This window comes from Xiphophorus maculatus, chromosome 12, assembly GCF_002775205.1.
Source record: "Xiphophorus maculatus strain JP 163 A chromosome 12, X_maculatus-5.0-male, whole genome shotgun sequence".
NCBI classification, from domain to species: Eukaryota; Metazoa; Chordata; class Actinopteri; order Cyprinodontiformes; family Poeciliidae; genus Xiphophorus; species Xiphophorus maculatus.
This window is the reverse complement of record NC_036454.1, coordinates 3,582,461-3,609,939: the sequence shown is the minus strand read 5'-3', so window position 1 is coordinate 3,609,939 and position 27,479 is coordinate 3,582,461. Positions and strand designations below refer to the sequence as shown.

Here is a 27,479-nt window from a genome sequence, read left to right as displayed (position 1 = left end):
AGCAAGAAATATGAGCTTGTTTTGAGTCAATAATTCCTTAATATTGATGAAAAAGTTCTGGTTATTTTGCTTATGATATGGTAAATATTACATGTTATAAGTCAAATAATCTGCCAGTGAAACATGTTTATTTTTTTAAAATCAATATTAAGGACCTATTGACTAAAAACAAGCTCCTATATAAATGTTATAAGACATTTGCATTAGGAAACTGACCAAAAATACTTAAGATTTTGTGTTTTTGCAGTGTTGTTTACAATTTTTCTGTTGTTGTGATAATAAATGTTCTTTAACTGAATTGCACACATATATTCCACCTTAAGGTGTAAAATGTTTTGAAATAATACGTACAGGTGTGTAAATGTTTGAGAGTACTGTATTTTATTTTGTGTAATCTAATTTAGTCTTGATTTTTTTTTTCTAATTAGGAATCATAAAAAAATAAAGTCAGTTTTTGGATGATTAACTCCCTTCAGTTATGAACAGAGACTCAGAGCAGAACAGAAATCAGGAACAAAAATCTGCTGTAACAGCTGAACAGTTTTCAGTTCAGGCGAGAACTTATCGTAGCATTCTTCTTCTTCTTCTTCTTCTAGTTTTTTAGTTGCTGGTGTCACCGCTGATGGTGTTGACGGTGAAGCTGGCCGCCTGGCCGCCAGCCTCGCACTCGGCCTTGTCATCGTTTAGAACCAGAGCGCTCATGGAGCGGCAGGTCATGGTCGAGTCGTAGCTGGTGGGAGAAAACGCTGCGGGGAGAAACACAGTCAGAGTTCACTTCCAGAACAAGTTTCACTTCAATATCCCATATTTATTCCGATTATCTGAGTATATTTTCCTCTTTTAAAGTGTGGATGGATAAACTCATATGTTTAGGTGATGGATCGGCCAAGAAGCTCTAACATGAGGTGTTTGCTAATTGCTCATGGCTAGTCTGAAGGAGCTCAGCGGGGGAGGAGCTGCGTCTAGAAGGCGGGGCTACGTTCACCCAGGTGTTTTGCCGTGGAGATTTAAGGATTTCTCAAACATGCATGATAGAAAATCGGTTATGTTTTTAGTGAGAGAACATTATAATAGGATGTAAACCTAAAACAAGTTTAAATAATAATACTCCTTCATCTTCTGTTGAATCTTTTAAAATGCAGCAAAAACCTTTTAATTTATGCAAACTTTTATTTTGAAGGGGGATTTGTGACCCTTTCTATTATTCTTTGTCGTAAAGCATATTGCTGCTGTATGTGTGTATTCTCCAAATCTACGCCTGATGTTTGCATTTGCTTTTTTAAATATTTAAAATCGTTATGTTTACGTTGCAGTAAAGAAGAATGTGTGAAATGTCATTTTTATTAGCTACTTTATCCCACAGAATATTTACAGATAATCTGTAATGTTTATTTTGAAGGATCTCTGTCAGATGACACAAATGAAATTCGTCCAGTCGTAGTAGCTTTTCCTGCTCTCCTCTCCTCAGCAGAGCTGGGAAGGAAAACAGGAGTAATTTTTCTCCTCATTAACTTCCTGATTGGTTTTGGACTCCGATTTTTGCTCGTCTGCAGTTTGTCACCAGTTCAGAACTGACAGCTCGATCGTTAACACTAATGTTGGAGTAGCTTTTGTTCCTCGGCGCTCTGTTTGTACAGCAGTAACAGCAGCGTGGTGAATTAGCACGCTCACTGTTAATTCTGCCTCCGTTCATCAGCAGGAAATCTACGACGCCATTAAAGGCTGGAACCGAGCGGACGTGTTCGTTTCCGCAGGGACGTTAAATCACGACACGTGTTCTTGGCATCGTTCGCCTATCCTCTGCCCTGCTGCGTAATGAAACCACTGAAACAGCAGAAAGCCTTGTTCTCAATTAGCAGTGGAGGCCTGTTGGTTTACTAACCAACTGTCAGCTGATTGTTAGTATCTGCATGTTTATCTGTGTCTCACTTATTGCAGCGACCTCATTTCATACCCAACGTTTTCAGGAGAAAAAATCCAGCTTTCATTTGTCCGATCAGGGGGATTTTTTTGACATCCGATGATTCAAAGTAATTCTCTGTCATCTATTCAGTTTACTGTAAGAAAATTATGTTAATTAACACAAAACAAACAATATAATCTGTTTTTTTGAGAACACGAAGAACAGAATCTAGAAATAGTGAGTTTTCTGGATTCCTTCCACAGTCAAATCGTAACTCTTAATGACTGGTTACTCTAAGGATGCTTTCAAACCTGACAGTCCAGTAGACTCTGTTTGATTGGGATCAAAATTTCTTCCATTTTCCCACAGCTCTGAGTCAAACCAACCAAACCCTTTGAGCAACTTGTTCCCCTCTTTGCCTGTAGGGGCGCTGCACCAAACATCACTGAAGGGAGGGCCACAAAAACCTCTGAAGAAGACACTGAACGCAACTTCCTTTTTCACAAAACGTAAACAATAATGGAGTAGCATCAGATTTTAGTGGTTGTAGGATTTCACAAGCCAATTCTCCCGCTAGCGCTAGTTAGCGCGTTTGTTTTGGTGGTATTTACCCAGATGTCCCTGTGCTGTCGTCCACTTCCTGCCTTTGGAGCTGTCTCTGGTCTGCTTGGCGCTCACATTCACAGCCAAATCATTCACTTCAACCAAACCAAGACTTAGTTTGCATCAGAGTTATGAACCTCCTGAAACGAACCGAACGTGACGCCGATGACCAGGAACAGACGACGGATGGTTGGAACGTTGTGAAAACTTTGGAAAATTCAAAATCAAGTTATGAGTTTGAGTGTATTTATCATCATAATACATCAAAAATCGTTGTCTACCGATAGAAATAGAAACAATTCTGAATGTGAAAGTGTCGGAACGTTGTGTGAAATGGAAGTAAAACCTGAATGTATTGACTTACAAATCTCACAAACAGTTCAGGAGGCGGTTTGTAACAAGACAAACTTCACCTGAGAAAGTTTTGTTTCTGGAATGAACTTCTGCCCTTCTTGCAGTCACTCAGCACTATATATATAAGGTTTCTAAACTATTAAACTGTCTTTGTGTGGACTAACAAAAGGAAGCTTTTTTAACCTCCCACTTGTCCTGTTGGAAAAAGGAGGGAGGGTTTCAATGAAGGTGCAATCATTTCTGCTGCTGCCAAAAAACGGGAGGGGAACAAAAGCCCAGATGTGAGAGTAGATGGTAATTCAGTCTGATCCAGAGAGGATAAGCGCTCTGTGGCTTTCATACTCCACACTCACCACCCGTACCGATCCAACGAGATAACGCTTAAGTAAACACAGAAATCTGCCAAGACACAAATCAAATATAACGTATCTTAGTAGCGTTAAATATGAAGAGACAGTTAGGAAAATATCACTCTGTACTTCTGATTTTAGCTTTAAAAATAATCAACTTGAACTTAAGTAAGCAGAACTTATGGTCACATGAGTTAAAAATGGTGAAAATAAAAATAAAAAAACTAAAATAAAAGCCTATAAAATGGTAAATTTTTGTAGGAAAAGCATTTAGTTTTCAATTTGCTTTTAGCTTGATTGAATAAATGTATTCTCAGTTTAAGAACAGGATGTGAGTCTAGGTCTGTCCTGATAAAACATTTCTGCTATTGCGATAAACGATAATATTGTTGTTTTGACACCATTTTCAAGTAAAATAAAGGTAATAATATGTAATAAAGGAAGAAGACATTATCAACTCTGTAGTCTAATGAACATTTAACACTGGAACATTTTAAATATCCAAAATAAAGAAACAAAAACAACAGAAACAACAAATGAAATAAATTATGAAGTCTGTAAATAAAAGTATCCTTAAAAAAATTTTAGTTGAGACCTAAACACCAGAATTTTATCATCCAGTTTTTGTCGAAATAGAAAAACAATGTGATGCAGAGGGAAATTAATGAGTTTGGTTTAATGTGTCATGTGATTAATTGATCAATTGATTAATTGATTAATTGCGACGGGCCTATTTTTTTCAAAATGTTTGGTATAGTTAGTGAAGTCTAATAAATCAGCAAAGTCAGCTTTTTATTGGAAGAGGCTTGATAAACGTGGTTATTGTAAAGTCTTAGTTATACAAAGACAAATACTCTGTGTTGCACTTAACATTTTTAATTTTAAGAAAATCATGTCGGATATAATTTTACCCTTATTTCAAATAAAATGGATGAGTCAAATTTGTATCATTCTTGAATTGCAGCACAAATTCAGTGAAAGGGCCACAAATGGCCCCGGGGCCACAGTTTGGGCCCCCTGATTTAGAGGAAGAAACTGCAAGACGTTCTGGAAGAGACAGAAGAATCGTTCTTCACCTGTGTGAATGTGTAGGAGGCGTTCAGGGCCGGCAGCGTTTAGTGAGGCTGTTATGAAGGAGAAAAAATTAAATCGCAGGGATGAAGAGTTGCCTGTCACATGACAAGGTTGCCCTGAGATTAAATGGCAGCCATTAAAATGATACGAGGTGTCTAAAAAAAAAAAAGCAGCCCCGGTCGGACCCATGTGTGTCCAGCTTGTAAAGATGGACGCTCCCGTCTGTGGCTGCTCATCACGCCGTCGGAGCGGCTGCAGGAGTTAATGGCCCAGAAAACGGAGCCAAAGATCAGGCAGGCGGCCGGGCTTTAAACAGCCAACGCATTCAGCCGACGTTCAGCAGGCAGACCTTCACCCTGCAGGCCCAGATCGCTCACCAAAACGCTTCTGACTCTAACACACTGCAAACATACTAAACCTCACAGAGTAGTTCCTACTAAAAACACTTTAAAACATTTTAAATAAGGGAAAACCAACTTTCAGCAGGATACAGCCACAGTCAGTGATTTGATAAGCAGTTGTGAGCAGACGAGCCAAAAACTGTATTCAAATAAGAGCAGCACTACTTTCACATATTTTTACTCAAAAGTAAAAGTGAAAAGTATCCATCCAAGAAATTACTCAAGTAAGAGTAAAACACTATTTGGTAAAAACTCAAGCACTGATCAAATTATCAATCATGTAACATTTAAAAATGATGTCATGAGACCGACCAAAATATAAAGTTACGTGGAAATTTTAAGGAATAAAATGACAATAATTCATCAGTAACAAAAAAATGAAGAAATTTTTTCAAAATCAGTTTCTTCCAATAAAGATTTGATTAAACTTTAACAAAAACTGCCGGTGTGTGTCTGTGTTTGGTGAATTTTTAGTTAAAACATTTTTGTTTTTCATTCAGTGGGTAGAAAATTCAGAAATTTTACACCAGCAAAATACTTCATAATAAAATTACTCAAGTAAACATAAAAAGTACAACATAGTAAAAATACTCCTAAAAGTACATTTAAAAAAAAAAAAGTCAATAAACGTAACTAGTTGCTGCCCAACTCTGATTAGAACAAGACATTTTTCCTGTAAGAGAAATAATCTGACAATAAAACCTGAACTTTTTCATCAATAATAAGAAATTATTTACTTAAACAAGCTCCTATTTCTTGTTAAAAAGTTACCTGTTAGTTTGGCCTTATTTGAGGTGTAATAAGATATTTGCACTAGAAACTAAACCAAAAAAACATGGTAAGATTTTGTGCTTTTGCAGTGTATTAATAAACTTTTTAAAATCTGTTTTCTTTTAAAGTTAAGCTTTTACTAACCAAAGCTTATATCTTTTATGATTTTTGTTTTTTAAAATACTTACTGAGATTTTCTGTGACAGAACAACAGAAAGTGGCTCGTAATCGGAAAGTTGAAGAAAAAGAAAAAAATGTTTTGAGCGTTTTATGCATAAAAATCTGAAAGGTGCGGTGTGGATTTCCCAGTGTCAATAAACATGGACTCCTCTGACCTTTTCCATGTGTAAATAAAAATAAGCACAGAGGTGATCCTTATTTGAGTCTTACACATTTAGGAAACATGCTTTGCTCACAACTTTTCCTCTTTTTCAAGAAAAAACTCAAAATGTTTTTGTTTTGATCAGCAGAACTGTGATGCTTGAGCTGCTTCTAATTTTAAGCCACATCAAACACTCTAATCAGTGAACTCAACCGGGTCAATAAAAGCTTTTGCATTGCCATTATTACGGACTATTCATTTTACTGTCTGCTGTTAAATCTTCCATAAATTACTCTCTCTCGTCTCGTCAAACTGAGAAGCATTGAGACAGTAGTTTAAAGGGACGGAGCCGCTTTTGAAGCAATTAAGATGTTTAAAGAAACACTTAGAGGCTCATTATTGGTTTGCAGTGGAGCCGATGTGAGCGGAGGACCAACGCGGTTTGACAGAAGGCATCAGGCGCTAAGGTCAAAGGCTAATTAAGCAGAGACGACCCTTTGCTCCTGCATTGTTAACCAATCTGTCCCCGGCGAGGACGACCGCCAGAGAGGCGTGACGCCGCCGCCGTCTCCGCGCTAAATCTCCATTTCGGCTACTGTGCCCCATCAGCTCGCAAAATGGCACGTCGGAGGGTCGCCGGCGTTCTGACGGGATCCATCCAAGAGTTATGGATATGCAATAATGAGCTGAGGCGGCCGATCGATGTTTGCGTGACTTTTCTATCATTGAGCTTTAAACAAGAGATTAATTGTGAGTCGACAGCGTAAGAAAAATGCCAAAGTAAAGGACACAGGAAGAGTGAAATATATCGCTGCGGTAAAGCTGTCAGACGTGTTTATTCAAGTCGTTCAACTGTTTCAGAGAGCTGCCATGGAAACATCATTTACCAACGCACACCAACATCAGGAGGCTGAGGAGAGTAAAACGTTACTAAGTTTGTTTTATCAGAAAATCCCGAGGAAGCACACTCTGCTAAATCTGGAATAATAATAATATAATTTATTTATTTAACACTTTTCTAAAATCTCAGACATTTTACCAGAAAAAAGCACATACATGAAATAAAATCATAAAAGGAAAAAAAACAAATAATAGTTTAATATAGATATATTTTAACAGTTTAAAGTAAAGTACTTTAAACTAAACAGATTAAATTTTAAATTGTCAACTGTTATTTTTGACAAAAGTAAACAATTAAAAAAGAAAACAGAAATTCTGGTGGAATCTAAAGTAGTTTTTCTTTTATTGTTTTCAGAGACAAAACAACCATATTCAGTTAGACCTGGATGTAGCCTGCAGCGTTTTCCTTTAAAACAAAAAATAAACTAACCAACAGGAAATAGTATTCTGTAATTACTTGTGCTGGGACTTTAACACATTCATCTAGAACACATTAAAAATTTCAACGCAATTAATTGCTTTTTTTTTGCAGCTGAAAACTTTGTATTCAGGCATTTTTGGTATTCATGCCAGGCCACCAGATGGCGCTGTGATTTTAGCGTGTCGTCGGATGTGCAGGTTAAGTAAGTGTTATCCGTTTTGTTGTTCTCTGCGTCCAGTAAACCCAACAGTTTTCACACCTGCAAGGGGGCATCCACAAAAAGTTTCACTCTTTGAGAGCTGGTTTTAAAAAAAGTGTTCCTGTCACTGGATTGGAACAGAAATGCTTCGGTTCTCCTCTGTGTTAATTAAAGGGGCCTAAAGGAGGTGCTGCCATGTGATTGGTGATTTCCTATTTATGTCTGCAACACATTAAACAGGGAGACCACCAGATAAGGAGGCTGGATAAATGATATCTCCATGTTTTGCATCCTATCGCGCCCCAAACCAAGACCAACATCGCTTTAATTAAAGATGACTGAACGCATGAAGAGGCTAATTTTACCAAAGTTCACAAAAAGCACTCGTTACAATGAGTCAAAGACAAACTCTTTCCTGAGACTTTCCTAAGTGTCTTCAGATAGAGGCTTCTTCAAACTCGCTGTAATACAGACTGCTACAGGAGCTCTTTCCTGCCAACAGCCAACACATTTACAATAACTCCATGAAAATATGAATTAATGAGTTATAACAACATTTAATGTCCCTAAAATCAATAAAGTATTTTAAATTTTTAATTAATGTAACAAACTGCAGGTCAAATAAGTTTCTGTTGAGCAGAAATGGAACAGAAGTTTAATCTCTTTCAGTTTTCCTCCTGTAAAACCACTAAACCAGGGAAATGTTGGACGTTCTTATCAGATGCTGAGACTTCAGGTTCAGCAGAAGGACATTTCAGATTCAACAGCATTCGACAGAACCATTTCATTTCACTTCAAGCCAGCAGGACGGCGTGTGTGAGTGTGTGTGTGTGTGTGTGTGTGTGTGTGTGTGAGAGAGAGAGAGTCAGAAAGAGAAATAGAGAGTGAGGATAAGAGGACATAAACTACACAGCCCTGGCCATTTAATGTCTCCACAGCCCCAGGCCTGTGTTAATGGTGGTGTTGTACAACACATTACTGTGGTGCTTGTGCCCTGAACAGACAATTATACTGGTATTTAGCCCCAGAGGCTATCAGGGCACTTAGCAGCACCACGGGCCGGGGAGGACGGCTTGACAGCTCTCACAGGAGTTTTATTCTGTAATCAAGAACCAGGAGAAACGCTAAAATAAGAGCTACCAGGTTCCCAGGGGCCTCCAGTCAAACATCCCTTCAGCTTACAGAAACAGCTCAGAGAAACATTCTCATTTACTGACTTTACATCTAAACTGGCAGATTTGTCAGGTTGTAACTGAGTTTTAATATGAATCTAATGAAAGTGGACTGAATGAAAAATAAATAAAACTGGATCTGTTTCCTGTAAACGCCTTTCAGGTGACTTTAAGTTAGAAAAACAGCTAAATCATAGTAATGTGTTAAACCTAATTTCATAAAAGGACTTTTGACAAAAAGAAGTTATTTTTGTGCTATTTACTATTGGATCAGGTCAAAACTGATATTACAATTAGGGATAAAACTTGGGGCTGATATTGATATCCGATATTAATTTGTTGTTATGGCTAATAACGTTATTTACCAATATTATATACTGTATATGCTATATATATTTCTTTACCGTTTCAACACCTTTAGAAAGAAGTGACCAGAAACAGACAGCAAATATTAAAAATATTATATATTTTTTCACCCCTCCAGGGTCTTTTGTGGGCTCTAGTGTCCCTTATATGATAGTAGGCTGACAAGAAACGGGGAAGGAGAGGCGGGAAGACATGCGGCAAATGTCGTCAGGTCCGGGAGTCGAACCCGCGACGGCCGGGTCGAGGACTCAAGGCCTCCAAATACGGGTCGCGCTAACCGGTACGCCCAAAAAATATAATATTTTTTTATGTCTATATTTAATGTGAAAGGTCTGGAACATGTAGAATAATGTAATGTAAATGCACAAAAGCCTTTGGGGGAAAATGACTGCAAAAATGTCAGAAGAACAGTTTGAACATCTAAAACTTTTTCCACATTTTGTCTCATTGCAGTTAATTTATTGGACTGATACCAATACGCTAAAAAATAACTAAAATCAGACGATACCGATTTTAGTGCTGATATATCGTGCATCCCTAATTGCAATTAGATTTGTTTACTCAGAGAAGTTAGTTTATCTTAGACCAGAGGAATACATTTTGTCTTAATTTTGACAAAATTGTAAGGTAACCTTTAAAACTATATATTTTTTTACATATTTGTTGAAACTGTCACCATGTCATGGCAGCTTTGTATGAGACAGAGCTGTAAAATAATCAGTATGTTGTTTCTCCGCCACAAGAACACTAAACAGCCAGTACCTAAGGTTGATTGGCAGCGCTAAGACCCGCCTCCTTGCTCTGATTGGTTGATTTTGGTACATTTCTTCAGATGGTAATAGAAGCTCAGGGAGGAGGTGGAAGGGATTTTAAACTGTCACAACATGGTGACAGTTTTAATAAGTACTTAGCAAACATATTTTTATAAAAGTTACAAACTGCAGCTTTAAATGTAATTTTCAAACTTTTTCTCCATTGCAAAACCACAAAATCTTACCAAGTATTTTTGGTCTAATTTCTAGTATAAATATCTTAGTAAGCTTGAAATAAGACAAAACTAACCTACAATAAACTTTTATGAAGGATATAGGAGCTTGTTTTAAGTCAGTAATTTCCAAATATTGATGAAAAAGTTTTAGTTCCACTGACAGATAATTTTACTTATGACATTTTTCCCATTTTATAACTGAAATAATCTGCTAGTGGAGCTAGTACTTTTCAATGAAAATTAAGGATTTATACACTTAAAATAAGCTCCTATACCTTTCAGAAAAGTTATTTGTAAGTTAGTTTTGTATTATTTCAAGCTTACTAAGATGTTTACACTATAAATTAGAGCAGACATATGTGCTAAGATTTTGTGTTTTTGCAGTGTCCTATTGGTTTCACCTCTGGTAATGAATCAACAGAGTAAATGTGTTAAAGTTGGTGACGTTCTGAACTTATCAGAAATGAACTCTGGCTACATGACATGAAACAGTGCTTACTTTGAAAAGGTCACCTCTTTGCGGCGCGGAACCGATTTCTGATTCGTTTAGGTTTAATAAATCCTAAAGAGTGAGCGGCCTTTGTGGCATCTCAAAAATGAGCGTGAGGCGAAGGTTTGTGATGGTAAGTAATCTGACCTGAAAGCAGCTAAAAGCCACTTTACACACGAAACAAAGAAACGCAGCGGCGGCAGCTTCTTGGTTGTTTTTTTTTCTTTGCTTATTCTTCAGAGGGAGGCTGACAACCTGAAACGACAGACTTTATACGCAGTAACTCACGCTGGTGTACAGTAGGATATAGATTGAAGTGAGAAAAATCAATAGAATATCATCTAGAAAGATAGTAATGGATTTCTAACTTAATGGGCTCACACAGGTCTATCGATTAGCAGGATGAAAATCTGCAATACTTCAACAATCTGATTTGCATTTAAATTACAGTAGGCGCTGTGCTGACACCAATATAACAACACAGACAAACGTATAGCCGGCCGAGCGGCGCTCCATCATCACGTCTGACTGCGGGCTAAATCCGCTTTTAGAAAAGTAAAGGAAAAGTTGCTGTGCTGAGAGATAACCAACTTCTAAATTCTGTTGGTCGGGACAAGGACAGAAAAATGTCACCTATGAGTCTGAGGCGACCATAACTCTGGCTGGGAAGCTCATCGTGAGGCGGCTGTTTGTGGAGAAACACTGTGGATGTCTCTGTGTATGTGTATATTTGTACTGAGTGGGTGGGTGGGAGTGGAGGCGACGTGAGATGAGATGTTGAGAGGGGAGGGGAGTTTGATGGACTGCACTGTCACCTCCCGGCCGGCGATTTACAGCGGCGCGGCTGCTGACGAGCGCGGGGCAGTAAACAGGCCGGCCGGGGGCGTATTTCACAGCGAGCTGGCTTTTATGAAGAACACCGGGATGGCTCTGCCCACGGCTCCGCCCGCACCGCCGTGACGGATGGAGAAAGACGCATGACAAGCTTCATCATTGTTTGTAAATCTTAACTGTTCCCGCTCACTAACTCCAGAAGGCAATTTTGCGGAGACAGCGAGAGGGGGGGAGGAAGAGTGAGAAGGAGGAGGAAGAGGTGAGGAGGGGAGGGGAAAGGACAGCGTGGCACACTTGAAGGTTATTTGGATCTCTGTATTTGGCCAAATGATTAGCCTTATCCTGGGAGGGAGATAAATCTGCCAGGCGCCGTGTGGGAAGGGAGGGAAGGAAGATCACAGGAACCGTTTCCTCCGTCTGATCCCAACCAAACATGGTTTTACTTCACCTCAAGGTCCAGGCGCACGCTGCTTTCTGTAACCTGCTTCTTCATTACAAATGTTCGCAAATATTTGTCGCTATTTGGCTAATGTCAAAAAAACAAAATTTTGCAGTTGCGATGTTTCTATTAAATAAGAAATTAAATTAAACTCACGTCAACAAGTCATGAAAAATAATGCCGGCGACTGATGTGAACAGTTACAGATATATCCATCATTCAGCCAATCAGAGCAGAGGTTGGCGTCTTATTCAGGTGTTGGAGCGACAAACTCCGCCTACTTGGGAGCGGCTACGTCCACGGCCTTTTTCTGGAAATTATAGTCAGCCATTTTACCGAAGAGCTACGAATTCAACACGTTTGAATGATGCACAACTTCTTATGAATTGTGTGATGCTGAGAGCAAATAAAACACCTCATCCCAGCGAAGAAACTTTTAATTTTCAAAATTGCAGTGTTTCCATATTGTCGTAATTGCAAGTTGTGTAATTTTAAGGTCAATTGAAACGCAGCTGCTGACACACAAGCTATACCAGAAACAACAGCGATGGCCAACAAACGCGCTTCTCTCGACCCACTCGGTTTTAATTTATGGTTCTAAAAATGATCTGCTGGAAAAGATTATTGTTGTGTTCAAGTTGTGCTAAAATGAGTTAGACAATCAGCAAAGCTATTCAAGGCTAAAATAGCATCTCAATGCTAAACATGCACAGACGCTAACGCTAATGTCAGCGTCCACAGTCCACTTTTCTAAAGAAACACCGGAAAACTGAATGGCTAGAATAACACATTGTATCAATCTGATATCTGAACAACATTTTAAAAGCAATAAATATATTTGCTTTTGCTCTTAAATATATTTGCTCATGTCTATTTATCCAATAATTTAGCAGCAAAAGAGATTTTTAATTTGCCAATAAAGAGTTTTCTAAAAAAAAAAAAAGATTAATTAATTACAATTAACTCAATTAATCAACTCCCACCACAATTGTGTATACTTAAATATTTTTATTGTGCATGTAGATCTGACAGATTAGAATCTCAGTAACTTGTGTTGCTTTTGTTTTTACTGTTTTATTTCGAGAGATAAAATAAAAAAGATGAATATAATTAGACCTGATGTGAAGGTGTATTGAAACAGATCCCAGGGATCCGTGTGCTGGACGCACATTTCAGGATCCTGCACACTGCAAACTGTGTTTGTTAAGCTAAGAGGATGCTCTTTGTGTTAGCTTCAGTCCTGCAGTATAAAAAATGATGGTCAGATCTGCTTATAAACAACCTGCTTTGTAAAAATCAGAATTTAAGATTCAGCATTGAACCTGCAAACCTCTAATAGGCTAGGGGAATAAATACTTTTTTTTTTTAAAGGTGAATTGACACTAAAAGTGGGACCACCGGCTGAGATTGTTGTTTTCTTGTAATGGAGCATGGCGGTTCAGGGTGGAGCTGACGTGGGACCCTCACAGCAGAGGGACAGCTGAAGGTGGTAAACAAGCAGCGCTACAAGGCCAGATGTGGGGGTCCTAAGCTTTACGATGCTGGTGGAGTCATCGCTCCCTTTCAGGAAAACCAAGGCTGATGCTGTGATTCTGACGCTCTGTCTCTGTGTCCTTCTCATGAGAAATTAGATCTTACTATGAGAAAAACACAGATACAGAAAACACAGGGTTCCTAGCATAAAAATGTCCCACCAAATGCCAAAAATGCATTAGCTCAGCTCAAGTGAAACATTAGAGAGAACAATAACAAATTAGGCTGATAAAGCCATGATAAATAAATAACACATATTGCAAATGAAAGGGACTTCAGAGGAATTTCAAATTAAAAATTGACTGCTAATCCGCCTCATTTGCTTTTGCCACTCCTCTTCAGATCTCTGTGTGTGATCTTATGATCCGAAGGTAAGAGAATAAGTAAAATAAGCCTGAAACAATCAAATAATTTGGGTTAAACTATTCAGTGCTTTTTGGTCTGAATAAACAGTCCCATAAGTCTGAACTGGAATCCACACCATCTTATTAGGCACAGCGGACACATGTGGACGGACACTCTTAACCAACGCGCAAGAGAAAGATATATGAACAAAATGGCTGCTGTCAGGATTGACCCATATGAGACAGAGAAGGAAAATATGTCAGACGATGTGGAAAAGCTGCCTCCGATCTCATGCTACGATATATTTCAGTACTTAGTGGAGCTTTACGGCCTGAAATCCATGGACGCATACAATCGGCGTTTAAACGGATTTGTAAAGGATGTACAAACTCTTGGTATGAATAATGAGGCTCTGGTGACTGGCAGAGTAAACATACACAGTATCAAACTACTGCTACACACGTCTGTCTTAGCTAACACATTAAAGCTGTGTTAGCTAAATTAATGTTGCTAGTTTGACAGTAAGAACTACAGCATGTATCACTGATATTAATCTCAGTACTACACCCAGGTGGGTAGAGTACTCAAAAATTATAATCAAGTAGCAGTTAGAATGTACTTATAAGTTATTAAAGCAAGTCGCCTAAAAATGATTATTTCACAACAACACTTTTGAAACCATTTTAAAATGTAAAGAGCAAGAAGATTTGCTGAAGAAAAATAATTGAAATAGTCAGAAACAGATTTTCCATCCTGGACAAATTAGTCCCTGTAATCTCAGTTTTTGCTGCCACTTTACTTTCCATCAGTAATCTCACTCTTATTACGTACTTATCTGCATTCTTTAGATATTTCCAAAAAACACTTTACTGAAGATGATAAGCAACGCACATAATCTGATTCACCCACATTCCCTGGTAATAAGGAAGACATAAACTCCAGGCAACCAGCAACGCTGTGCTGAGATTCTCATCTGAGTTCTGGAAAGAAATCTACTGCTGCACAAATCAGAGATTAAATCTGCTTCATCTGTAAACATGGTGAAAAGAAACAAAGCTGCACTGTTTGGGACTTCTTGAACAGATCTACACAGTTTATATCCTATTCCCCTTTATAATTCTCAATAATTCACCTGAATCATATTTTAATACATTTTCTGTTGTATTTTAAACATCAGAAAAGCATTTAGCTGATTAAAGCAGTAAAGCAAAGCCTTAAAATTAATTGATGAGATCCTGCATACACGGAAAGTACTGGATTTGCAGTAAAGTTTAGTGCAAGTGAAAATGAAATTTTATGACACTCTCGACTTGAATGCAGTCCTCCCTTGGATGTTCTGTTGATAAAGTCTGGGTAAAGGTTTATGGGGCCTTATAAGTGTGTGTGTTGGAGTGTTTCTGTGTTGCTCACAGCCTGCCATGGTCTCAGAGCAGCTGTTGTTCTCCTCCAGGCTGACAAAGGGTGGCACACAGGTGGTGGAGCCCAGATTCTGGGTCAGGTAGGTGGCCCCGGGGTAATAAGAGTGCATCCGGTACTGGGAGGACACGCCGTGGCTCGGGAGGCGGCCGTCCCCATGGGGCATCTGCTTTAAACAAAAAAACAACAAAAATGTCACATTTATATGTAGAATATACAGTAATTAGATGTGCACTGTAAAACTGGCCAAAATTTTCACCTTGATCTGGCCTGATCTATGACTCAAAATCTGTTTCCAGTTGGTGAACACAGCTTATATAAGCACTAGCAAGGCACACTCTTCAGTGTCGGTGTTGCTACCGCAGGAAAACAACTCAAAGTTAGCTACTTCCACAATAAGTAAAGTGTAAAACTAAAGATTTTTAAAGGAAACTAGTTTCTACCAAAGCATGTCAATCAGTCTGTTACAGTAAATAGCATCATTTTAGTCCTTCACCATTTAAATTTTTGGTTGAATTGTCCCACCCTTCAGGTACAAACTAAACATGTTCATGTTTAACCTGCAATTTTAATTGTATTTCTTATTAAACAGAAAAAATGCAATTGCAAACTTGTGTCTTCTCAACATCAGACTACCAAAAAAGGTGAGCGCACATTTGTGCCTTAGCAAGCTAATGCAACATATACCTTCAAGCATTCAAACACTAAAGGTACATGTATACAAGTAGGGGTTCTTCTATTTGTTTATGGAAAATATTTATAGAATATAAACTCCTAGAAGTGCAAATAAATCTTTTTAAACAAAGTGCAGTCATACTGAATTTTGAGGTTGAGGCGTGTCTGTCTTTCTCTCTTGAATTTTAGACTTCTGGCCTTTATATGTTCAGTAAACAAGAAAAAAAATACAAAGAAGGAAAATCAGCTCATATTAACTTTTTAGGAGTTTGTCTGAGGTTACATTTACATTTTTGGTAAAACAATAATCAATTCTTTCTCATTTGAATTCTAACAGAGAACAGCTTGTTCTCTGTCAGTTCGACAGCCGTGCAAAGGCTCAGATTAACTGCAACAAAAATGTTACAAAAACACAGAGAGAGCAAACAAAATCCGTGCACAAACGTTTTAATGTAAACGCTGTAGCAAAAGCCTGCACAGGCCCAATCCTTCTTCAAAAGCAGTTGCAGATTAAACATAAATTACACACATTTTAAAAACAACTTACATCCAAGAATGTCATACTGTATTCATATATATCTGTGATAATTGTTGCTACCACTACATGACCTGATGCAGCTCCAGACATTCATAAGCAACGCATTAGGAAGCAAACAGGAAATGAGCATTAGCTGCAGGAACGAGCTGCAACGCCTGGCGCCTTTCTCCACACCTCTGAAAACTTTCAGACGAGCTGTCTACTCAGCAGCAAGGCCGCCTCACTGAGGGTTTTCAATTTCATTTTTATGGAATTTGATTTCTGTCAGCCTGTAATATGTCACCCGTATTGTCCACACCATCAGCTCTGCGACAGCTTTATAAACTGTTATTTAAGCTACACTCCGCTCTTGTATTGGGCTGTGAAAAATACAACAGAGATTGGAATGGAGTCTTCAAAGTGCACTAAGCTTATGGCTCCCAGCCCACATATAGCACAGGACTAAACTGTCTTAGCAAAAGTTGCTCACAAAAGGCTTTTTTTCTGGTTAACATGGATGGTAAATATCTAGATCCAGTGTGTGGATTTGGCCTAAATGAAATATTCAGTGCCGCATGTAAAGTGCGTTATATCGATGACGATGTATTTTTTGATGCCTCTTGGCCAGGACTTCCTTGAAAAAAAGGTGTTTAATCTCAATGATTTTTTATCCTGGAAAAATAAAGGTTAAATTAAAAAATGTAACTATGAGTATAAATCTTTTTTGAAAAACATATAAACTGTATAAATTGGTCATTAAGCTTGCCATCTTAATGCTTCTGTGCAAATTGTGCACAAAAGCGGTCTTCTTTCTCACTGCACTGTGTCAAACGAACCAAAGCCTTTGAGCAACCTGTTCCCCTCCTTGCCTGTGGGGGCGCTGCAACAAGAAGGAAACAACATGAAAACCTCTGAAGGCACCTTCCTTCTTCACGAAATGTAAATGACTCGTCATTTCTCCCACTATTGCTAGAGTAGCGCATTGTTTTGGTGATATTTACCCAGAATGCCCTGCGCTTCCTGCTTTTGGAGCGGTCTCCAGTCCCTTTAATGTTAAGAAATGCATTCAAACCTCACCAAAGTTCACTGAACCGAACCAGACCGAGGTTTGTAGGCAAACGAGAGTGCATGTTGTGTGTATTGTAGGATTTGCTTTTTGTCTTTAGTTAAAGACCACAAACCATTTTACCCATTAGAGCATTTAAGCTACTCATACATTTGTTTTGGTTGTATTTACCCAGAATGCCCTGCGGTTGTAGTTTGCTTCCTGCTTTTGGAACGGTTTCCGGTCCGCTTGGCGTTGACATATGTATTCAAACAGAACCAGAGTTCATATTACCTGAACCGAGCCTGAGGTTTTTAGACAGACCAGAGTTCACTTTTTTTGGTCCACATCAGAGTTTGATGTTGGATTCACACATTCAAAAACAAACCAGACTTTCTAGGCAAAGTCTGCTTATAGTGAACTAAACAGTTGGTGTGAATGGGCCTTACAACACCAACAGTTTCAAGTTGAGAGTAATTTTTTTATGTACTGTGTATAAGTACAAGAAGATCTACTGTTTTGTATTTTTACATTCAACTAATAATCTATAACAGAAAGAAAAGTGCACTGAAGCTTCCTAATAATGAAAGTTTCCACACATCTACAGCTTATAAGCTGACTTGTTGAGTCTCAGGGGGCTTATTACCGCCCTGACAGTGCCTGTCTTCTTATCTGGCACCATCTTCTGTCTGGAAGCTCTTTGCCACCCTTATTTTATCACCATCCACCTGCATGGCAGCCAAGCACCGAGAGCAGAGCAGAGCAGAGCAGAGTAGGGAGATGGCCTTACGCTGATAACAACCGCAATGTTTCCTCTGGGGCTGCACGTTGGAAAGGGATTAGCTGGGACCTCAAGTTCACTTACTAAAGATTACTTACATGGATCTTATTTCACAGCCCAACACAAAGTAGGGCAAAACTGTGAAGCAGAAGGTAAATGATACCTGCTTTTATAAAATTTTGAGAAATAAAACACTGAAAAACGTAATGGGGTTTTGTGTTCAACTCCCAAGAGTCAATATTTTGTAAAAAAAAAATTTTTTAAATTCGAATTCAATTTTGACCAGTCACAAGAAAGGTGTGCTACCAAGATTTGTGATGGGAATGATGAATTCAGGGTGATGTGCTTTTACAGGAACTCAAGAAGAATCCTCTTGGCCTGTCAGCTCCGGGGGCAGCCATGTCTTGTATAATTGTATGTTGCTGTTGTTTAGATATATTAATAAAAATATAATCTGCATACTTCAAACTCCAAAATTAGGTTACTTCATGAGGTAAATTATAGCTAATATGCATCATACCTAAATTTATATATGTGCATATGCTATATTCAAATTAATCTGCACCTAACTTAGCATCTATTTGACAACAAAAACAATTAATTTATATATAACTGTAAATAAAAACTGCTGTAGGGGTCAAAGGGCAAGAACATGAATGCAGAGTTTGCTACATTAATGTTTTTTGTAATTCATCCTTCACTTTACAATGTGCAACTTTGTGTTAGTCTTTAAAAAGTCATTAATTTCACCAGCTATAGCTTAAATAAATTTCCAAAAGTTCAGGCGGTATTAATATCTTTACAATGGACTGTATGAAGTAAGAACATAACAGTAAAACCAAATAAACAGATGTGTTCAGGATGCATATCCTGAAAGGATGAAATGTTCACTTTTATTAGATGATAAAAGAATAACAATTACATCAGAAACTGACCTAATCTTTGATTAGTAAGAGAAGATATGAAACTGTGTTTTATGAAATAATTTTTCCTGAAAATATAAAACATTAATTCTTAACTGGGTACCTCAAGGATGACGCTTGAAGTTTAATAAAACTGAAGTATGGTCAAATAAATAGACTATTTTTAAGCAAAAAACAATAAAAGTAAAAAAAAAAAGTCATCTTTCTCCTTCCCACTGTTTGTTTGTGGCATTAATAGAATCCACAAATAATAAACTCTGGAATTACAAAAAGAGTGGCCAGTAAATTTAGAGAATCACATCACGTAACCCCTTCAACCCGACAGCCTGCCAAAAAAAATCATAAATCACAAAGGAGGATGGCTAAATTATGCTAAAGAGCGCTAACTGATTAGCATTAATGGACTCACTTTCTTCCTCAAGCGCTGAAGCATGGCGGTTTGTTCTTCTGCCGACAGACAATACCATTAACCTTTGCAATTTAGCCTCTGCAGGGTGGCAGAGGCAGTGACCCCAAAACTAGATGTTGCTACTGGAGGAAACCGGAGGGAGGCAGAGAGAGGTGGGAAAAATGATCTTCATAAAAAAACCAAACCACATCGTCAGGGATCAGGGGAGAGTTATAGTTATAATCTGCTTCATGCATAATCTAATTTCCTTTGGACACAACAGAGATACATTCCAGTATAAATCAGTGCATGTACACACAGCTGGAGGAGGGACCAAACGCTAGCTGCCAGATGAAACTAACAACTAAGTTTAACTGCATTTTGAAACCATTACTATTTGCACTAACCTTTTACTCAGTACCTACCTTTTTAAAAGTATAATGTTTTAAATTATGGAAGTATATTCTGAGTAAATTAAAAATGATCAGCCTTTATTGTCGGACACAGGAGGTCAGCAGTGTTGAATATTTCGAATGTAGCTGCAACCACTTGGTTCACTAATAAAACCAAAAATAAAAATGTAAAAAAATTCTAATATTTCATCCTGCTGACCATGACGAGTACCTTTAAAGGCACAAAAGGGGAGATTAATGCCAATTCTACTTTCTAGGACAAACGCAGGGAAACAGTGGCACATTTATGTTACTCTATGTATTGATTTATTTCCGTTACATTACCACAATGTGTGGAAGAATGTTGTTTGATTTGACAGATAATGACAGCAAAGTAACCAGTAACTCCAAATATTCTTAATTACAATTTTTTTTCTGTTGTTGTATTATTTGTTTAAGCAAATAATAATCTTCTAGTATTGTAATGTTGAAGCCATACTGCCCACTATTAGAATCAAATAACATTTGGTCCAACCAAGCAGAAAAAGTCAGGGATTCATAGACTGATTATTTCACATCTGATACTCTGGAAGACTCGGTTCAATTGGGGACAAAATTGCAACATTTGTTACATTTTCAGCTGCTGTGGTTCTCTTTCACACTGCAGTGGGTCAGACGGCCCAAACCTTTAGAAAAACCTGTTCTCCTTCTCGCCTGTGGGGGCGCTGCACCGAGAACCACTAAAGGAAACAACACAAAAACCACTGAAGAAGACACTAAGCGCAACTTCCTTTTTCACAAAATGTAAACAAAAATGGAGTGGTGTCAGATTTTAGCTGTTGGAGGATTTCTCTTTGGTTTTCTGCTACTAGCGCTAAACTAGCATATAGAGCTTTGGAACGTGACGTCACTGCTCTAGGCGTAGGGATATGAGCGCCATCTTGTGAGGCCATATACATAACCGACAAATCGACTGTCTCACAGATATTTTTAATTTTTGAATCCAAGTTACTTAAAATTAATTAGCAATGGTTCGAACTTGCTGCGTTATTGGATGTAATGTCCGATGGTACGACCAAAGCGGTAAAAAGATGGAAAACGGACTTTCGTTTCACTGTTTTCCTGCCTGTAAACAACGCGAGGAAGCTAAGCTATCGGGGCTAACGAAAAGGAGACGAATGTCCCGGGTATCAGCGGTGAGACGTCCTGATATCACGTCCTCCAACATCCCAAGTTATCTACGAGTTTGCTCCAGACATGTCCATTCTGGTGAGTGTCTAAATTCGCTTTGTTGGTGTTGTGTCATAATGTTTAGCTATGATTTTGTCCAGGTGACTCATGTTCAGTTATGTTGATGTTAAATGTCACGTATGTTACATTTAAGTGGATCAACCTTGTTTAGGTCGGGCTTATATTTTTTATGCAGCATGGTCCGAGTTTTGTCAGTTGACATCGAGGTTATTCCATTATTGTGAAGTAAACTATTTTACTAGTGTTATCAAATTTACAATATTAATACCGATATGTGTTCTGATATTTCCTCTTCCAGGCAAACCGACGTATGAAATGGATTAGATCAATCCAGACTGAATCTGGGTCACTGTGAGGTAAACGCCACAACATCAGACCGACATGCACGTCAATTAAAGAGGTGATACAGCAAAACCATGATGGATCAACAAGTTACAGAGACTGTGTTTTCATGATTTACCCCAGAAGAGGTAAATCATGAAAACACATGATTTACCTCATGTAAATCATGTGTTTTACATGTAAATCATGTAAAACACATGATTTTACTTCCTCCTCCTAGAAGAGGAGGAAGTTGGAGAGGCTGAGGAGGAAACCGCAGGAGAAAAGCTCAGCAAGGCTGCAGACTCTGAAGAGGAACATGAACCATTGGTGTTGAAATATGTGTTCAGTTGGAAGTTTCTGTTTTCTGTCATTTAATAATTTAATGTGGTAAAACATTCATGATACGTTTGATTAAAGCTCTTCAAGTTGCATGTTAACAGGTGATGAAATGAATCACATTTTAAGTAAAAATTTGATATTTAAAATATTTCAGGTAATAAACATACATGTAATGAAAGATTATATTTTTAAATAAACATTTTATGTGATTAAAGTAAACAATTATATAATCAGACATTTTGCAGTAAACATTTAATGTAAACAAGCAAACCAGATGAAAGAGTCCATCTTTAAATATTTAATGTGTAATTAAACATTTCAGAGTAAACAATAAAGGTGACAAGTAAATGTTATGAAAAGATCACACTTTAAATAAATATTTGTTGTATTTAACATATTTCAGGTAAGAAGTGAACATGTAATGAAATTGATCCTGTCCTAGAATTTTATGTAATTGAACATTACAGGTAACAAATGTGATGATCATCTGAGGTAATACATGTTATGAAAAAAAAAACATTTAAACATTTTTAAAATATAAAATAAAAAAGGGGTCAAAATGTAATAAAGATGAGTGTGCTTCATCTATACAGTCTAAAAGAACAATTTCACACTGATTTTGAGTTAATGGGGCAGCGATTTGAAAGCTATTGAAGAAAACTAATATTAAAATTATTTTAAATATTGAATATGACTTAAAATTTTAATAGAGGATATTGTGTTTTGTGTAATAGCATGAATTATCACTTTTTTGTATCAGTTGGTCACAAGGCATTTATTTACAGGAGTGTTTGGTTCGGAAACTGACGGTCCCCAAACCTCCGAGCGCTTGAAGAGGGAGCGCTAGAGAACAGCTGGCCGGAATTAGCGTTCATAAATCGGATCAACCTTGAGCTAAACGGTCTTTACTCCGCGGAGCGCGAAAATCCAATATCCAACTTGAAAACAACTGCGATGCGGTCGGTAACACAATGAAAACGCCGGAATAAAGTTTGTTTTGGTCTGTAGCCTCAAAAGATGGCGCCGAGCGACCGCGAGACGTAAACGTCACACGCAATGACGTCAGTTCCAAAGCTCTATTGGTTTTGGTTGTATTTACCCAGAATGCCCTGCGCTGTAGTCCACTTCCTGATTTTGGATCTGTCTCCGGTCCCCGTGGTGTTCACATATGTATTAGAACCGAACCAGAACTTTTATAATCCACATCAGAATTCGATTATGCATTCACAACTCCACAAGCAAACCGGATTTTCTAAACAAATGAACTGGAGTTCGATTAAAGCGGACTAGACAGGACTGGGGGGAGCGATCGGGTCGGGTCTGCTGACCATAATGACCCAAACGGTTGCACAGATGACTTCTCTAACAGCTTTATACCTCATGTGAATATCTACGACTTCTCCAAATGGTTTCTTCTGTTTGACTGAACTATATTTGCTTCCTTGTTGTTCTGTTGAAATTTAAAGTTGTTTTACTTTAGATGTCTGGATGTAGATCATTTTTAATGCAAGTTTTCAAAGACAGCCTACAAATGAAGTAGGCTTTAACTTAAGAAAACAGCATACAAAGTTCTATTTGCATTGGCAGATTATTTCACTTGAAACATGACATATTTCTCATGTTGTGTGTTACCTGGTACTGTGGGTAGTTGTACAGATTGGTATAGTAGGGGGGGTAGCGTGACTGCTGGTAGAAGTTGTAATAGGAGGTTTCCAGCAGAAGGTCAGAAGTTCCCTCAGCATGAGGCCTAACAGAGGAAGAGGAGGGACTGGAGGACGCTGAAGAGCGACTTCCTGGAAAAAAAAATTAAAGCGTAAGTCTAAGATTGTGTCAAATAAAGTGTTGTGGCCTTTTATCTGTAATCTGAAGATTACAGATAGTAAAGATTTATTTTTTCATATTCTTTAATTATTTTCCAGCTCCAGTTAAAAAAACACTCAGAGGGTATTACTTTGTTCCACCTGGATGAAATGTTTGCTGTAGTAGAAGTTTTCCTGAGCGTCTTTTTCAAACCAAGATTAAACAGCGCCATCTGCTGGTGCTGGTAAAGATTATATTTACTTTAAAATATGTAGACCTGTCACAATGAGAATATTGTCTGAAAGTTTAATTAGAGGAGGAATTTAGCTAGAAAGATAGACTTATTACACAGTGAAAATTTATTTCAAGCATTTGTTTCTGTTCATTTTGGTGATTTACAACTGATGCATAATCTTTAAAAAAACAAAATGTAAATAAAATCATCAAAATAATACACAAGACCAATAAAAATATTTTTTACTGGAGAAATGTTGGAGAACCCACATTTAAAAAACACAAAGAAAACCAAATAAATCAACCAATGAAGCTGGTTTTCAATGAAGTCTTTAGAAATAAAAATATGTTTTCAGATTTGCTTTTGTTTTTGTAAGGTTTTATTAAATAGTAATATTAAATATAATATAAAATAATTAGTTTGCATTTTGCATATATGCACATGTTCTAGACATCTTCCTCAGGAAATTATATGGATATTTCTAACTCAGTAGCTTTCTAAGAGTGAACAATGGGCTTTAATCTTTAAGTTTTGTTTAAAAAATAACAAAGCCAATATTTCTCCACGTTTTTGTTTGAAATAGATATAATATTACAGGGATCTTGCAGGGTTAAAGTTTGTGTATGTATGGACATGCTGGAAGATTAAATAAAAATGTTTTGTGAAACTAATTTAGCTGTATCTCAAATAGCATATAAGGGAATAAGGATCTTCAATAGATTGGTGTTAATAGTGGATAATTTAGTAAATAAAAACAAAAGATATATTTAAAAAACATAAATAAAGTGCATAATATTAACAGAAGTTCAGTATTTCTACAGAAAGAAAGCTGTGTGGAAGTCTGGCAGATCTATTCGTGAAAAAATGTATTTATTTTCTCTGTTTCAAACATCAAAACAATCTTTTTCCAAAGAGTCATGGCACTTTTCTATCATTATGAGTAATAAAGGTGACTAAACTGTGTTTTTATGCACTTTGGGTTTAACACAAGGAATGGAGCACCGAATCCTGCAGTTGTTCCTGTAATCTCAGCATCTTTCTACTAAATATTTCTTTCTTCCACTCAACTTTCCTTTCATTTGTATTAGGAAGCCAGAAATTAACCTTAGGGCATTCCTTTACAATAAATTGTAATCATCCAAAGGAGAAATGAACTGCATCACTGAATGACTAAAATGACCGAACTTTGCAGTGACATTCAGATCAAGATGGACCTGTGTGATGGATAATTCTTCCAGGATGAAAAGTTCAAGATAATTACTGGCTATCTGTTGTGCTTTCCTTATCAGCAAGGCCACATTCCTCTCAGGCAGACCACGATCTTTTGGTTTTGCACAATGAAGACACTGTGCATCCCTGAATCCTCAGATATTAAGTCTTTTGTCCCCGCTCCGAAGCCAATCTTGTCATCACCGTATCAATGAGTGCTTCACTCCTCTTTCCAGCACAGCTCGCTCTCACTGTTCTGAGGACAAAGTTGACTTTTTTTCACTCAGCAAAGCAGGGAGAAACGGAGCGTAAGCAGCCTTGACCTTCATCACATGACAGGTCCATATCATACGTTCCCTGCTAACGAGCCTCCTACTAGGATAAAGTCAACAATGGAAAAACTGTTTTCTGCTGCAAGCCGGGAGCGAGCGCAGAACTGAGTCAGCAGGTGCCTCAGAGATTAGAGGCGTTCTGACCGACATGCATGTAATTATAGCTGAAATAACACTATTTAGCTTGCCAGGATTTTATCAGACAAACACCAACTTGGTACTAATTTTGATACATTTTCTCCCAAAAATGTTGACTTGTTTTCTTTTTAAAGACTACAGCAAGAAAACATACAAATGATAGCAGCTTTATATAGCCAAACCTGAAATAAGCAAAAACATTTAAATAAGTTTGCAACACAATGACAATCAATATGGTGATTTATGCACATATTAGGCCTTGACGATATGGCTGAAAAACGCATCACAATATAAACGTTTCATATCAGTTGATATCAACAATAATTTATTATTTTTTTGTTTTAAATATCTGAAATTCTGCCATGCTGGTGGAGTGACTTTTGCTGTTCTATCCACAGTTTTCACTTCCTGTTTTTTTTAAAGTGCATATCTAAAGTTATTTTAAATGGTAGAATATTTCCTGAGGTCAAATTATTTGGTTTCTAATTAGCTAGCAAATGTTTTGAAGTGTTAAATCAACCAAATAGCTCTCCTAGAAAAAGCGCGTGGTTTGAGTGATGCAACTGGAGGAGAACGGAGCCCAGTGGCTGCAGCCTGTTTGCTGAGCTTATTAAATATTCCAGAGGTATGAATATTTTTTTGCTTAATTATATGTATGCTTGTTATTATTATTCTACCGTGGCAGATGTATTGAATAAAAATATCTGAATATTTGTAAATGTAAATGCACATTTCCAAAATTCTCTTAGCGGTTAGCACTGCCGTTAGCATTTCCAGGTCTGTTAGCATTTATAGGTCTGTTAGCATTTCCAGGTCTGTTAGCATTTATAGGTCTGTTAGCATGTTGTTTTCCATTCCAATATCTGCTCTTCTACCATTTATCTCTGTTTACTATGCTGTCAGTAGCTCTAGCTTCTGGCTCACCTGTGAGCTTTCAATCTTAAACATGTAGCCAATTTAATTTAACGGTCACCTTCTCCAGGTCTGACTCAATGATTTTAGCTGCACAGTCCTGAACGTTTTCCTGTCTAATATCATCGGTGGTCTATTTTTAGGGGAAAGCTTAGCAGGAAAGGTAGTGGCAGTAATAGCACCGTTTATTTTGAAATATGAGTGGTAGGATCTTAAACTGCTGCTGCACAAGTTACTCAACAGGTTGTTGCCAGGCAACCAGGGAGAGAGTCGGTTAGCTGATGCCACCAACCTTGTTTAGCTCGCCGATTGAGCCTACATCTCCCAGAATGCTGTGCAGTTCTGGATCAGAGTTCAGTGAATATTCTATATATTTAATATTGAATATTCTATCAGACGTATTATCTATTGATATTGATCACGTTTCTATAGCAATCAATATTGTTATTGATTTATTGTCCAGACCTACATTTAACTTTTTCTACTAGGAAAAGGTTTGACATCAAATGTGGTTTATCACAACCAGGCCTGATTACGGCCACTCCTGTTCTCAATCCAGAAATCACTTCAAAAGGACCCGTCTGACAAAATTAATAACAATTAAAGATCCTTAAAAAGCTCGACATCATGGTGAAAGTCCACGCAGTGAACTCAGATGAGAATGTCGAAATGGGGAACTATGAATATGAAGTAATTCATTTTTAAGTTGCATTAACTGAATTCAGAAGATCTGGTTCTCGATCAGGTTGTTATTATGAAAAAGCTTTTCCTTCTGCTTCCCCTCATTCATTGTATCCAGTTGTTTTTGTCACCTGTGGGTTCTGCACAGTCAAATGGCCGATACAGAACAAGCGAGTGGCACAGCTATTATTGTTCTAATAACAAGCTGAGTCAGCAGCTTTCCCTTTTTTTTTCTCCAGAGGATTTTGAAACATTAAAAAGATTGCCTGGTGTTTATACCTAATCTGTGATTTTTTTTCCCTCTGAGATAATATTTAAAATTCTATTATTAATTCAATTCAACCATAAATGGTGCTGCAGAACAGTTTCAGGAAAGGGAATGTACATGATTTCATTTTGGTGCAGTAATGCCATTAAAACGAGCGTGAAACTCACATTACCACACTACTGGGTCTACACATATAACCCACCAGTTTGTTATATAATATTCATATTAAAAAAATGAATATTAAAGGGTTCCAGCTGTATTGTCACCCCTCTTTTTTAATTCAACACATTACCTGCAGTGTTTCTTTTCCAACATATAAAGTTGAACTGGAAGAAAATGATGCCAGATTGAAACCTTCCTTTGAGAAATATATTTTTGAACACAATCA

General features: G+C 37.5%; 1 protein-coding gene across 1 annotated transcript in view; it reads right to left on the bottom strand.

The window, feature by feature from the left end:
* Window positions 1-600: 600 nt before the first annotated feature.
* LOC102216695 (doublesex- and mab-3-related transcription factor 1-like) overlaps window positions 601-27,479 on the bottom strand; it is a 31,886-nt gene continuing 5,007 nt past the window's right edge. Inside the window, 3 exon segments of the mRNA NM_001286311.1 lie at window positions 601-746; window positions 14,876-15,050; window positions 23,149-23,309. Coding sequence (NP_001273240.1) covers window positions 601-746; window positions 14,876-15,050; window positions 23,149-23,309 — 482 coding nt within the window.